The sequence below is a fragment of the Dysidea avara genome, chromosome 15 (assembly GCF_963678975.1).
Source record: "Dysidea avara chromosome 15, odDysAvar1.4, whole genome shotgun sequence".
Classification (NCBI taxonomy): domain Eukaryota; kingdom Metazoa; phylum Porifera; class Demospongiae; order Dictyoceratida; family Dysideidae; genus Dysidea; species Dysidea avara.
The window spans coordinates 4,685,123-4,699,104 of NC_089286.1; the positions used below are offsets into that span (position 1 = coordinate 4,685,123).

General features: G+C 38.6%; 2 protein-coding genes across 3 annotated transcripts; one reads left to right on the plus strand and one right to left on the minus strand.

The window, feature by feature from the left end:
* Nucleotides 1-8: 8 nt before the first annotated feature.
* On the minus strand, nucleotides 9-5,945 carry LOC136245524 (developmentally-regulated GTP-binding protein 1-like). 2 transcript variants are annotated; one of them, XM_066037053.1, is made up of 13 exons: nucleotides 5,834-5,945; nucleotides 4,729-4,849; nucleotides 4,630-4,674; nucleotides 4,474-4,572; nucleotides 2,802-2,903; nucleotides 2,649-2,748; nucleotides 2,327-2,396; nucleotides 1,064-1,194; nucleotides 948-1,002; nucleotides 775-887; nucleotides 487-609; nucleotides 167-262; nucleotides 9-118 (listed from the first exon to the last, which is right to left on the minus strand). In XM_066037053.1, the coding sequence occupies exons 1-13, from the start codon at nucleotides 5,873-5,875 to the stop codon at nucleotides 112-114; spliced, it is 1,104 nt and encodes a 367-aa protein (XP_065893125.1). In that variant the 5' UTR covers nucleotides 5,876-5,945; the 3' UTR covers nucleotides 9-111. The 2 variants fall into 2 exon arrangements, with proteins under 2 accessions (XP_065893125.1, XP_065893126.1); XM_066037054.1 differs by lacking the exon at nucleotides 9-118 and having other exon boundaries at nucleotides 163-262.
* Nucleotides 5,912-10,093, plus strand: LOC136245525 (meiotic nuclear division protein 1 homolog). The gene is made up of 8 exons (XM_066037056.1): nucleotides 5,912-5,997; nucleotides 6,061-6,126; nucleotides 6,832-6,889; nucleotides 7,945-8,060; nucleotides 9,312-9,419; nucleotides 9,471-9,585; nucleotides 9,630-9,674; nucleotides 9,848-10,093. Exons 1-8 carry the CDS (start codon nucleotides 5,995-5,997, stop codon nucleotides 9,952-9,954), a joined length of 618 nt encoding a protein of 205 aa, XP_065893128.1. The 5' UTR covers nucleotides 5,912-5,994; the 3' UTR covers nucleotides 9,955-10,093.
* Nucleotides 10,094-13,982: the final 3,889 nt, after the last annotated feature.

The following is a 13,982-nucleotide window of genomic DNA, read 5'->3' on the forward strand; positions in this document are numbered from 1 at the left end:
TTCAAAGGTCAATTATTAAATATTGCGTCATTAAAACAATCAGGATGATGAAAAACAATGTAGTTATGTAATTCTTGTAATAGATGATCTTGTGTTGGTGCGTAGTTGCTGCTATACTCTGTAGTAACATGTTATAACAATGTTAACAATATATTACTATTGTTACCTTTTAACAATCTGTACTACATCTTCATCTTGTAAAGCATGTTCTTTACCCACACTCTGAGGGTTGTGTTTGACCGATGAACCCCATACTAGTGCACTACACATGGGGAGTAATGGTGACATGACATATAACACTAGTGTCACAATAATGGTCTGCACATCAAGGACCGTTCAGCAAAGAGATTCAGACACCAGATCTCTTTACAAGCCAAGCACTTAGCTCAGTGGACCCAACAAGGATTGTCCCAATACAATTTTACTCCTGAAAAGGTACAGCTAGTCCCAGTGTGCAAACCATAATTAAATGTTATAGTGACTTACTGTTTGAATTCTTTCATGATGCTTTTATGAATGTTATTACAGAAGTCCTCCACAGTGTTCTTATTACTAGACAACACTACCGGGGCTGAGTAATCTGGGAGTTGTCCCTTCGGCTTTGTGTATCTGTTAATAGTATGAACACCTCGATATGTGTGGAGCCTGTGTGGTGTGGACAACCAATAGAGTATCCACCCTATGTACTAAGAGATACTTTGGGACCTTAACTAAGTGTCTGGATTGTGTAGGTGTCCTCAAGTGTCCACATTAACAGGTTCCATCAATACTCACATTCTTAAAAGATTCAGGTACGACCACATCTTCTCTAACAAGTCATCAAAGTTCCACTTGTGGTGAGCGGACACTGGAACTGTATGGGGAACCTTGTAAATGATGTCCAGTTCCTGTTACCATGACAATGATGATAGCAAAGTCACCAAGGTAACAGTTAATCACTCACGCACCTCTATTGAGATCTGATCAATCTTATTTAATACATATAAACATGGGATAAATGCCCTAGAGGGGTATTATACATATTGTACATCCTTGTTAAAATGTAAACAACAAAACAACCAACCTGTTTCCCTCCACAACATCAATAAGGTCATCGACAGTCGCATCACATCTTAACGTGATATCAGCATTATGGATACGATATTCTGCTAGTACACTCTTCACAGAATCAAGGTCCAGGTTGGACTGGGGTACCTGTAGTAAACAGTAGTGGACATATTGAAGAACATTGTTTATCTTATAGAATTGTCAACAACATGGGATAGTTATAAAAACCGGAATCGAAACGGGAAACAAAACGAAATCAGCCAACAGTCTAGTGGAGGACAATCACTATATTATGCACAGTAACATTATAATATATGCACACATTTTAATCGATACCTGTTTATGCAACAAGCAAGACTATTTCTCTGCATAGCGCTTAATTATCGATTAGAGATATTAAACAAACACCTGCTCCTATCCAAAAGGTCTGGGGACTCTACGCTTGGTTTGGTGAGAGTTGATTGTCCCTTGACCACTTTCATAAGAGGTGTGAATAGCAACAACTACTTGATCTTTACAAACTAGTTAATGGTTGCAGTGGGTTGACGAGTCTGAAGCCATACCTTTAAGAAAGGGATGATGAAACCATCCGTGGCTATTCTGGCATACCTCTTGTGAAAGTGGTCAAGGGACAATCAATGCTCACCTACCCAAGCACAGAACTAATTCCCAGACCCTTCGGATAGGAGCAGGCGTTTATAATCTCTAATCGATAAGCACCGCAGTGCAGAGAAATCTCTCTGATCTGTTACTTGCTTGATGCATAAACAGGTATTAATTAAACTGCATGCATATAGTGTTACTGTGCATAATATAGTGGTTAACCACCACTAGCTAGACTGTAGGCTGATTTCATTTTGTTTCGTTTCATTTCCCGTTTCGATTCCAGTTTTTTATAACTATCCAACATGTCTCCTACACAACACAGCTGTTTGACTACACACTACTGCAATTATGGGATAAGACTGTTCTATAACATTTTTGTGGGGAGGTAATGTTGTTGTTTGATGACAATTCCATTAACCACAAGAGTTACACACTAATATGGTATTTTACTCTTCTTGCAGTGTGTAGCATTTGCAAGGACACAGAGCTAGTCCTACATGATCAGGTCTCAGTGACCATATGAGTCAGTGTTCAGTCACCAAACCAGATTACTTAGTTCATTGTGCAGGTTACTACACACTCAACCACAGGTACAAGTAATTAAACAGGTTATACAGGTTACTATACTCACCACACAGGTCCCAAACTACTACAGGTTACACTATATACTCACCACAGAGGTTAGGTTAATCCCTCCTCTCTCCTTCTTCTTGAATGCTATGTTAGGTGGGGTCTTGTTTAACCTGTAGGATATGGCAGTTACACAGGTAGACCCTAAAAAATACAGGCCTCCTGGTGTACATGTGTGTGGGATACACTCAGCAGTATAGCTGGCAAAGATGTGTGCTCTGTACAAAACAAGAGAATGGTATACAGCAGAAACTAGCAATTGCATCTCTAAATACAATTGTGTATGTAATAGAAGTGTCCTACGTGGATTGATGTCCAGCCATTCTGTATGGAAGATGTCTAATCCAGAGAAGCAGAGATCTCACCTTATCCCAAACCCTTCTAATTCCCTCTCAATTATCCTCTTATGATCCAGGGGTTTCAACACATCTAGTACAATGAATATCAGGCTGCAGGTCCGAGCCACTACAAGGGTGTGTGGTCATCATGATCATGTGATGCAGGTAGTTGTGTCATACCTGCAATAACCTGTCTACCACGTCCCTTGCCATCCTTTGCTCCTTCAATGATCCCTGGAAGATCTAGTAGCTGAATCTTAGCACCTTTATATCTTATCACTCCTGGAGATTATAACAGCTACATAGGTCACTTGTACAAACTATATCACTAGTTTTACTGCCAGATCCTAAACTAAGGCATGTGACCATGTTGTGACTATGATGTTATATCTAGTCACTTGCAGTACTGTATCATCACTAGTTTTACTGCCAGATCCTACACTATGGCTTAATACAATGTTAAGCTAATTGTTAAGCTAATTGTGACTAGCACTGCTACAGCTCCATCACTCAAGTGAACACCCACTCTGTGTGTTATTACATAGATACTGTGTGAAAGGTGAATTCAAATTCACAGTATAGTACAAACATTCAACACAATCACATTTATTAAACACCAACAATAGCAACTGCTCATCAAGCTCCCAGTTATAGCTCCCCTTCCTGCTTCTATAGCTCCCCTTCCTGCTTCTATAGCTCCCCTTCCTGCTTCTATAGCTCCCCTTCCTGCTTCTATTGCAGCCCTGAATGTTTCTTATCATATAATTCCCCTATCACTAACCTAACCTACACCCAAGTTATTATCAATCACTTCTATTTCTCAGCCAATAACACTTATCTCTGTAACATGAACAACAACAGTCTTGTGACTACTGAGGTGTCACATGAACCAAGTGATGAAGCTGTGGCAATAGCAAAGTATTGACAACTTAAACTCTAGACACTCTTTAAAATCTCGTTAGCAAAAATGTACAACTAATGGCTATAATGGATATGACAATCAAATATAAATACTACAGTGGTATGATACAAAAGGTCAAAAGGAGGTCAAAAGGAGGTCAAAAGGTCATGAACTTCCAAACTGTAAGACCATGTTACACAAAAGAGACATTTACCATCTTTCAGAAAATTGGATCAACAACTATACATTAAGGTGCGAAGCAAGTTGTTTGTGAGGAACTACAGCAGCAAACTATTTGTTGATCTTGAGGCAATGAAGAAAGTTCCATCCCTCCAGAGGTATATACACATATTCAATCTGCCACACATACACTGCTACTGTAGCTAACTGATATATTTGAAAAAAATAATTAGTGGGTAAAACATTACCACAAACAAGAGTAAAGTTTCTCAAAGTTAGCAGTTTATGAATTTGTGTACAAATTAGCAAATGCTTTTGCAGGTTCAGCTGAACTTGTACAGTACAGGAAGTTGATGATATTTCATGTATACCATAGCATACACAGGTGAATCAGTGTTGCAGGAAAGCTTGACAGAAGAATTTATACTGATGAATTGACTTTTACTACACAAAACAAATCTAGGAACAAGCAATGAGAATTTAGTGTAACTGTTCTCAACAGCTCGAGCAAAAAGTTAGGAGCAATTTGGTACAATACACTGCACACATGCGCGGGCACGCATGCTCACACTCACACACCTTTAATAAATTAACCTTGGTTACCTGCTAACACAGTCACGCTTACCCAGTGAACCAGCACTGGGACACCTGTGCACTACACAGGTGTTAAGAGTCAGAGCAGGCAAATTTTCCTGGAGCAAGACTAGTAAGCCCACGCATGCACGCACACACGCACGTACGCACCCACAAACACACATATACACACGGCACCTGGTACAGTGGTGAGGGTGGTGAACTCATAAGCAGCCACCTCAGAGTACACCCCAGCTAGGTTGGTCATCAAAGTTGACTTGCCAACTGAAGGGAAACCTGCAATATGAGCATGTGACCATCACATGTTAACCACATGTATAGGCTGTTACCTACCAATGAATCCAATCCTAGCATCTCCTGTCTTAGCAACATCAAACCCTGTGTGGTGAATATTACATGATATAAGCTACACCACCAAAATATAGGACACACCTTCTCCAGTAGCACCACCTCCTCCTTTAGGAGTGATCAGCTCTTGCCTCAGTTTAGCCAGACGAGCCTTCAGTATCCCTAAATGCTTTGCTGTAGCCTTGTTGCGTTGTGTTCTCGCCATCTGTAGACAGTACAGGTGTGTATAATGTGTGTGCGTGCGTGCGTGTGTGGAGGGGGCAAGATACTTCATAATCCTAGATAGATGATGCATAATATACATATGAATGTTGGCAACCAAGGTCTAAGTCTCTTTTTGCTGGTAATAATGGGACGTAGCAGCTATAGATTGTAATCGTACAATATAATAGGTAGCTAGTTTAACTCCATATGGTGTGAAGTCACATGATCAAATCTACGTAATGACTTGGTTATAGACGAATTTAACAAGACGTGGCACTACATTACATCATTTTCCCGTACGGGCAAAAAGATGGGAAAATCAATGTAGAGCAAGCATTTTCGAAGTGGTTCTGAACACTGCAATACTGCATCTACAAACCTTGAAGTCATACTTTATCAATACTTGGGATTTGCTGAAAAAAAATAACGGGGTGACTTTTCTGTACAGCTGGTTTATGAGTGTAAAATCCTAAAAACTTACTTTAGCGTGAAAGGTAGCTTATTTTACCATGCCTGAGTTTATAAATGGTTTTAGTGCTTAAACCACCCATTTTTATCATTGCTTGATTGATTGAGATTGCATTTCTATTGCCCTACAAAAATGGTTAATAATTTGTACATGTGGCGTATTTTTATGACCACACCTCTTTGTTAAACACGTCTATATGGATGGCATGATTTTGTAGTTGTTGCGCATGAGCAATCTAACTATTATCTTAAAGGTGGACCCTAAACTGGCAATGCATATATTATTCTGGAGAAGATTAATGACTCAGATAACAGTTTAAATTGAGAACGTTAAGGATTTGCAGTGAATACTTGTACTACAGATAATACCAAACATTGTTGACTCAAGTATTTTAAACATGCATATGCAAACACACACATATGCAAACACACACTACACACACATGACACTGGATTTGTTAGCTATAAAAACAAACTGTAGAAATCTCTGCTGTTACACATACAGTGACAACTATACCTCATTTTCTATTTCTGCAATCCTCTCTAGTATGGTCGGCATGTTGGCTGCTGCTTTCGTGTATTACTCTATATAATACCCAGTAGTTCTAAATAACGCTCATTGTGTACGGAGTTACGCGGGAAATTAAAAAACTAGTTGGTGACTCTTGGGATATCACAATGGTTAGAGACTGTCTGTACTCTTAACACCTAGTAGTGATAAGTATGGTTTGTATTGTTGTGTAGTCGAAGAAGAGAGGCTTGAGCTTAGAGGAGAAAAGGACAAAATTGATGGAGTTGTTTTTCGAGAAGGTATGCAGTATATCGAACTAGTCTGACCGTCTCTGATTCTATTTGATGAGGCTAGTACAGTAAAAAGTGTTGCTGAGTTCTTAAAGGCTTTGCATAAGTATCATTGTGTGTGTTAGGAGAGGTAACATAGCCCCAGCTGTTTAAATGTGGACCTGGTGGCCTGGTGTCAACTGACCCATCCAGCTGTAACATCAATGGTACCTGGGGAAGCAAATGCCCAACTGTCCTGTAGGATTTGCCTACACAAGACTCAAGTGCCTGAGTGGTGCACAGACATCCCAGTGCTAGTTGGCTGGGGGGCAATAGCTGTGTTTTGCATGTCTGACTCTGTGTGTGTGTGTGTGTGTGTGTGTGTGTGTGTGTGTGTGTGTGTGTGTGTGTGTGTGTGTGTGTGTCATGTTGCAAATATGTAGAATGTATCAAGCCACAGCTGAAACAGAATAAAGCTGTAAATAGTGCCACTACAAACATGTGTTGATCAGTTGTGTTTTTATACCTCAACAGAATGGTTATGTGTAACAAAAGTTGTGGGTAATTGGCTAGTTATTTAAAGTCTCTCATTCATAATACTATGTCTTCAACAATATTTCAGATAGATAAATCTCTAATAATTATTGTCTAACATTTAGTTGTGACCATCCCTTGTACATTCATACACCCACACACATACTGTGACATATAGCTATGTGACTGTTTATTGTGTAGAAAGATTTCTTCCAGCTAAAGGAATTGGAGAAGATTGCTCCAAAGGAGAAAGGAATTAGTAAGTTAAGTGTGTGTATGTGTTATAATAAGCTACTGTACCTAATGATTGTTTTATTAGAGTAGTTAAATCTTCTCTGCAAAAAATGTCACTGACTAGTTTGAAAAGTTTCACACACAGCGCAAGAGTTAATCATTAACTCTTGCTCTCAGTGATGTACTGTTTAGGTACTTATCTTATATCCAAGATCAGGCTCCACACTGTACGCTAAAGTTAACATTAACAGATACTCCCTGTAATGGACACCTCCTAATTACGGGCACTATGCCATGGTCCCAATCATACTCTCAATTCATTAGAACCTCTGTACAACAGACACCTCTTTATAATGGCTAACGGACAACCTATGAGTACCTCTTCCATGCATTTATTACCTATAAATAACAGTTCTGAGTTGCAGTTCCTTAATATCGACCCTCCTTACTACTTAAGATGCATTAATCCATAAATAACAGTATTCAAATAACTTATTTACAAGAGAGAACTGCACTAATTTATTAGAATACTCACATGTCTACTGTCTAGTTAGTTGTGGAATATTAAAACGGTTTCCAGCTGAGATTAAATAGGTATGTTAATTTAGCTCAGTATACTTTCTCCCCTATCTTGGCTAACTAGCTAGCTGATTCCATGTGTCTTATACAATGCAGTTTACACTTCATGGCTAATTTGTGTGTAACTTTAGAAAATTTGGATTGGTTGTGACCTCTTAAAGCAATTTTAACTTGCAAAGGACCCACATAAAATACAAGCAAACATGGTCCCCAAGTGTTTGTTATTTAGAGGTTTCACTGTTTATGGCTGAAGTAGCTGAATCCCATAATTTTATTGAGGAGGTCAGGACAACTCTACTACACATGTCATAATAACTAGTGCCACAAGCTTCTTGCTGCGACTACTATCAAACCTGTAGTTTACAATGTTAATAGAAGTATTGGGAGGTTTTATCAAGATAAAATAAACTCTTGGTTTTGTCACCAAGAATCTTATAGTAATGGAGGACCACCTGTTTTTAGTACTCACAAGTTAATATTTTCTGTTGTCACTCCTCACAGCATCAATGTCAGTGAAGGAAGTATTACAGAGTCTAGTTGATGATGATATGGTGGACAGTGAGAGGATTGGAACATCTACCTACTTCTGGGCCTTCCCTAGTAAGGCCTCCATGAAGGTGTGTAGTGTTGGGACTGCAGTGGGAGGGACGTGATCAATAACATGTAGCTAGTGTGTGTGGTAACTAATGTGTACTATCAAGAGTTCATAATATATATACTAAGGAGAGTATCCTACTCTCATATACCCCTGTAGAAAGGCGTATCGTGAAGTTATGACATAACACTTCTGAGTTCGTCCGTTTTTCTTTGTATAATTAATGATGTCATTAGTTGAACATGGTATCGATTGAACGCGTGCCTACCAACGTCGCTAGCAACCAAATTAACTCCAGCTCTAAGCGTTTCTCACCCAACTACAATCGTTCCTTCATGGGTTAAGACCGCTTCGTAGGCGTTTCTTACTAGGCCATTCGCGAATACGGCTATCCTAAGCGTCGCAAGTGTGAAATGGTGCTAACGATTCTTGCACTTTTACGGCTTCATGTACGCCACAAACCACAACATCTTGTCGTTATGTCATAACTTCACGATACGCCTTTCTACAGGGGTAGACTATATGAGAGTAGGATACTCTCCTTAGTATATATATTATGAACTCTTGGTACTATGTAATGTGTCATATGAAATAGTGTTTTGTGAACCATGCTAGATTTCTATATACCCGCTGTGGTTACAACTTTTTATTACAAAAACTAAAGTAATTAACAAGACTGTTTCTGGTCCACCTGCTCACCCCACTGTTAGATTTCAGAATTACATTTTTGTAGCAGTAAAAAGTAAGCACCTTAAATTGGATTATAGAGGATTGGACAATGGCTTTTGTTACAGCACAACTCTTACCTGTAACAGACCATATGTATCGCGTGGGATAAGGGATCTGTGATCGCTGTTTAATATTGTCAGAAATAGTCATCATGCCACAACAGCACAGTTCAAATAGTCTACCATGACATATAATATATTCTAATAGAGCAGTCAGAGATATGCTCTGCAACTGGATTGCAGCCAGCCCATCTCAAAAATGAACTTGTCAGTGTGAGCAGTTAAATTCTTGAATGTGAAATATCAATAATGTCAGATTAATGTGAAACAGCAGACAATGGACACGTCCTTAGATGCTAGAGTATGTGAATGCTTGTTGTGGTACTAAAATGTAATCAATCTGTACTAATTTTGTAAACACATATTATGTCCCTGAAATCAGGATGGTCCCAAGGTGTCTAGACCAAAAAGGCTTTACTGTACAGTTAAACATCTTGGGTGTGTGCAGAATAACATCATACTGTATTGTATTGTACCATGTTTAGAGGAAGCGTAGACTATCAGACCTGAACGAACAGCTGGTACATTCAGAGAAGAAGATAGCAGCCCTGGATGGTGATATCAAGTCTGCTAGTGAGGGACGTGAGGACTCGGTCTGTGTAGAGTTGTATTGTTTCTTGTGTGTTACCATGGTGATGTGACAGACTGACCGACTGGCCATGCTCACCAAGCTAGAAGATGTGACCTCTCGTCGACAACAATTATCAACAGAATTAGAGAAATACAAGAATTGTGATCCTGAGAGATTGAAGGAAATCCGTGAGTTGATCACATGATGTCAACTGAATCATATGATCTTCTAGGCAAAGAGACCACAGTTGCGATGGATGCAGCCAATCGGTGGACAGGTATAGTTATTGGTAGAAATTGTCTAAGAACAAATTGTTGCTGTATTATTGAAAAGTTAACTGTTTTTATGGGGAATCTTTTCATATGTCCAAATTTTGAAATTTTACTCTTTGACAATTTTTACCATGTGGAATATGATTGATGTCATCATCATGGTGACAATGTGTTGTAGAGAATGTCTTCTCACTCAAGTCATGGTGTAAGAACAAGTTTGGCTTCCTTGAGAGTGACATTGATAAGCAGTTTGGAATACCAGAAGATTTTGACTACTTGAATTAACTACAATTGATCACATACACTATAATACCACACATGTCAATAATATACAATGATGGTAACACAATTAAATAATCTGTTATTCCATATGCAAGCGGTGTTTTTCAACTTGTACATTTTGTTTCCTTGTTAACTTGACTAACCCGGTGAGCTGGTAGCCTTGAGTAATGTCTCTGCTGAACTCAAGAAGTGGAGCTGTATAAAAAGCTTTTAAATATTCTAATCAGCGTGATATTAAATAGCATATAAAATAATATACCACTTTGACACCTCAGATCAAAGGAAACCACAAGGCTATATTTCATGTATTGCCCTGACTACTATTTTGTGAATGTGTAATAAACAAGTAAAGCCATACAAGTAGCCAACAGATTACTGGCTCTACCACTATCAGTATTTAAGTAGTAGTGAATTATTACACAGATCATATTATGAGTACAACTATTATCCTTCAAGTGTTATGGATGTTCAGAAGTTGTTAACTGATGCAGTCACAGATCTTATCCTCACACAATCACTTGGTATAGTGAATGACATCACAGTGTTTCTACATGATGTTGAAAGGTTTAGTAGGGATGTTAACAGTAAAGAACTACACGCTGATTTGTGTAAGCAAGATATCACTGAAATTTTAAAAAGTGCCCTGTCATATGTCGATAGAGTAGATTGCTTGTATCAGAGTGGGCAAAATATTCACACAATGGCAAAAATTCAGATTGGCTTAAAATTCAATGACTCAAGACCTCTAGCCATGTTTTTGTCCTCCCATCATTGACGTTTCCAAGGTGTTGGAGAAACAAACAGGAGGCTAACTGAAGACTGCAAGAGAATAGAAGATACCTTAGGCAAGGCAATGATCAAATGTAGAAGAAGACAGGATGATGCTCGCACAAAGAAAAACACTGCACAAGAAGTAGGGATTGCTACTACAATAGGAATTGGCATTGGAGGGATTGTGCTTTCTGTAGGAGTTGGAATTTTTACTGGTGGAATTGGCATGCTAATTTGTTTACCAATCACAACAGGTGCAACAGCAGCAGCTGCTGGAGCTACTACAGTACTAGTTGACCAGTGTGCTGAAGCTGAAAATTCTTTTATGTCATTGCACCTGCAGCTTACTCACCGGGCAATGGACATCTCACAGTTACACAATTCATTAAGCATAATATAACAAAGCATTGAGTCTTATGGGCAAAATTATAATTTGAAAAAATTGGTAAGCCAAGCCAATAGTAATCCCAAATGTGCTTTTGAGAAGTTTTCACATGCTCACACTGCTAATGCAAACCCAGACTATACCAAGGAGGCTAATAAGATAAAACGGTTAGCAGCACAGGATGATGAATAATTGACAAACATTATACTGACTTACGTATAGCATGACGGTTTTGCTTTATTGTCCTGTATGCTTTGTATATAAATTCCATTGATTTGTGATGCGAGTTTATAATAAACACTAGTGCACAGTGGTAGCTACATTGAGGATGACTCTTCTAAATGTCTGATAGAATAAGTATAATAAAATAAGAACATCATTATTAATTTTAATTTACAATCAGTTGTAGATAATACAGGATATCACCAGTGTAGCCATGCATTTACTGTGAAGAAATCTTACACTGGCTCTCCTGTGTCATCTCCCTAAGTTGGCATTGGAACTTGAACAGTTTTCCAGTTGTCTTTAAACTGCTCACGTGCATGTAGCTGAGCTCAATTAATTAGCATAATAGTATTTTAAATGATTACGATCATTATGTATTCACCTGACTGCAAATCACATAAAATTAATGATGTGCAATTTGTATAGATACAAAGCTACTTATACACAACCACTGTGTGCATTTGCTACAATAGTAGCAGGTTTTTTGATGCTACATTTCTATACATGTGTCATTGTAAACAATGATATGCATGCCTATGGTTACAAAGCAATCAACAGTTCTCATTAAGCATTAGCTACACGGTATTACTGCACATAAAGTTGAAGCTCTTTTACTAAAACACCTTCATTTGAAAATGCTTCATCATAACAGATCCTCACTTCAATATAATCATTACTAGTCAGTGGTATCTGCCGATAAAACCATGGTTGATTGGGCTGAGCACAGCAACTGTTCTCATTGGTGCAGCCTATTCCATCCCATAGTGGGTCGGAGGTGTAGTAAGCTGTTAAGCTATAAGAGCCAGTATCTCCTGACTCGCAGTAGAAATGATCACGAGCAAATGATGGAGGCAGTGGTCCACGATGCTTTGCACACGGACAGTAGTTACCAGGGAATTGACTGCTGTCATCACTTTGACCAGCTCCAAAGGACCAGATATGTTTCCGTGGAACACCGTAAGTTATGGAGACTCCATCAAGATATGGACCATTAATGGACTTTGAGGCATAAAAGTGTGAGGCAAATCCATCAGTGGCTCCTTTCTGATATCCTACTACCATTCCACACACTTTACTGAATGGGATATAATGTGTGTTGAAGTGAGCAGAATAACACCCAGCTCTGTCACTAACAGGTCTACAGGCTGAGACAGGTGTGCTGATCCTTCTCCATCCATTAGGACAGTTGTCCCCATTAGTAGTATTAGTGAAGGCTATCCTCATCCATCCGTGGCCAACACTTCCACATCTTAGCTTCATATCACAGTAAACAATGGTCAGATCTGCATCATTCTTAACAACATAAGTTCCTGGTAACTCATGTGTACTAGGGTTCCTATGGTAGATATCTGAACAAGATTTACCAGGACAAGCTGAAGACTTGCCATAATCACACTGACCACCATCAACTAGTGTGCCACACCAGTTAATGATGACCACAATCAGTACAATAACTCCCCTCACTAGTGACATTGTCTAATGATCAACTATAACATGAAGATTGTCTATAGCTCTATTTTATACTGATACATCATGTGATAAGGTTGCATGTTGGTCATTAAATCATTATCATGTTGTTGTTTATCCTCATCTATTCTTATTAGTCCCTGCTGCAACCTGTCTCACTGCAGTCTATAAAACATAATAGCTATCTTGACCTATACAGGACCAACAAACAGAGCTATACAAACATGTATATCACAGGTAGTCGAGTGTCTAGAAGAAAGGTATTAAATCTCTGTAAACAATTTCCCTCAGCTGCTGCAGGTTTTACAATTTTTACATTTCTATACTATCATGCAGTGTGCAATACACCAAATATGACATGGTATATAACTTCGTAGTATAGCTATATATGCATTCAGATAATTATTGGAATTAAAACTTTGTAGCAACGCAATTGCAGCTATCAGAAAAATAATCGTACTCAGTATCACTTGCTATGACTTTTGTTATAGTACCAGTACCCTACAGCCCTGTACAAATCACATCACTGTTATAATATTATACTCCCTGTCTCAGGCTTACAACAAAAGGTTGGCCTTAGCACCTATCATCACCTATCAACAGTTCTCTATCATCAGTAGTAAAAGCAGCAGTAATCATGCATGAGCTTGCATGTTGAATGTACTCACAGCAAGAGTATTATAGAGAGGGAGGGACTCTTGCTTGTAGTTATTGTAGCAATAGTAATTCTAAATTGAAAAGAAGGTCAGCCAAGATAGATCATTCTAGGATGGTTTGGCTATGTGCCTGCCCTTCTCAATAATGCTTTCCAAGATGTTTCACTATTGTATCCCATGTAGAGTTGTTATAAACTAGCTAATATATAGAGTATATAAAGTTTCCATGGAAACCCCCTTTGAAAATGATTTTGTAACAATTAAATGTTTTAATTATTGCGGCGTGTGCCTCGATCGAGATACTCTAATAGAGCAGTCACAGTAGCTATTAAAGCAGTGTGTAGCAAGTTATTTAGGGTATTTTATGCACTATCAATAGGCTGTGACCTTTTTTTTGGTCTCAACTTACCAAATCAGACAATGTAGTGCAAACTTCTGCGTATCTCATGTCAGTGTATATCTCCACCTTCTAAACTGGAAACCCCCTTTATAAATTCCTAGATCCGCCACTGATAACTGTGAGGTGC

Bases quoted from the DNA above. Each gene is read 5' to 3' on its own strand.
- LOC136245525 (XM_066037056.1), top strand. The intron at 9,420-9,470 runs GTCTGTGTAGAG...GTGATGTGACAG, and splicing joins GTGAGGGACGTGAGGACTCG to ACTGACCGACTGGCCATGCT. The intron at 9,586-9,629 runs GTGAGTTGATCA...ATGATCTTCTAG, and splicing joins TGAGAGATTGAAGGAAATCC to GCAAAGAGACCACAGTTGCG.
- LOC136245524 (XM_066037053.1), bottom strand. From the start codon at position 5,875: ATGCCGACCATACTAGAGAGGATTGCAGAAATAGAAAATGAG. The intron at 2,749-2,801 runs GTATGACACAAC...ACACCCTTGTAG, and splicing joins TGGTAGACAGGTTATTGCAG to TGGCTCGGACCTGCAGCCTG. The intron at 2,397-2,648 runs GTGAGATCTCTG...CATATCCTACAG, and splicing joins TTAGAAGGGTTTGGGATAAG to GTTAAACAAGACCCCACCTA.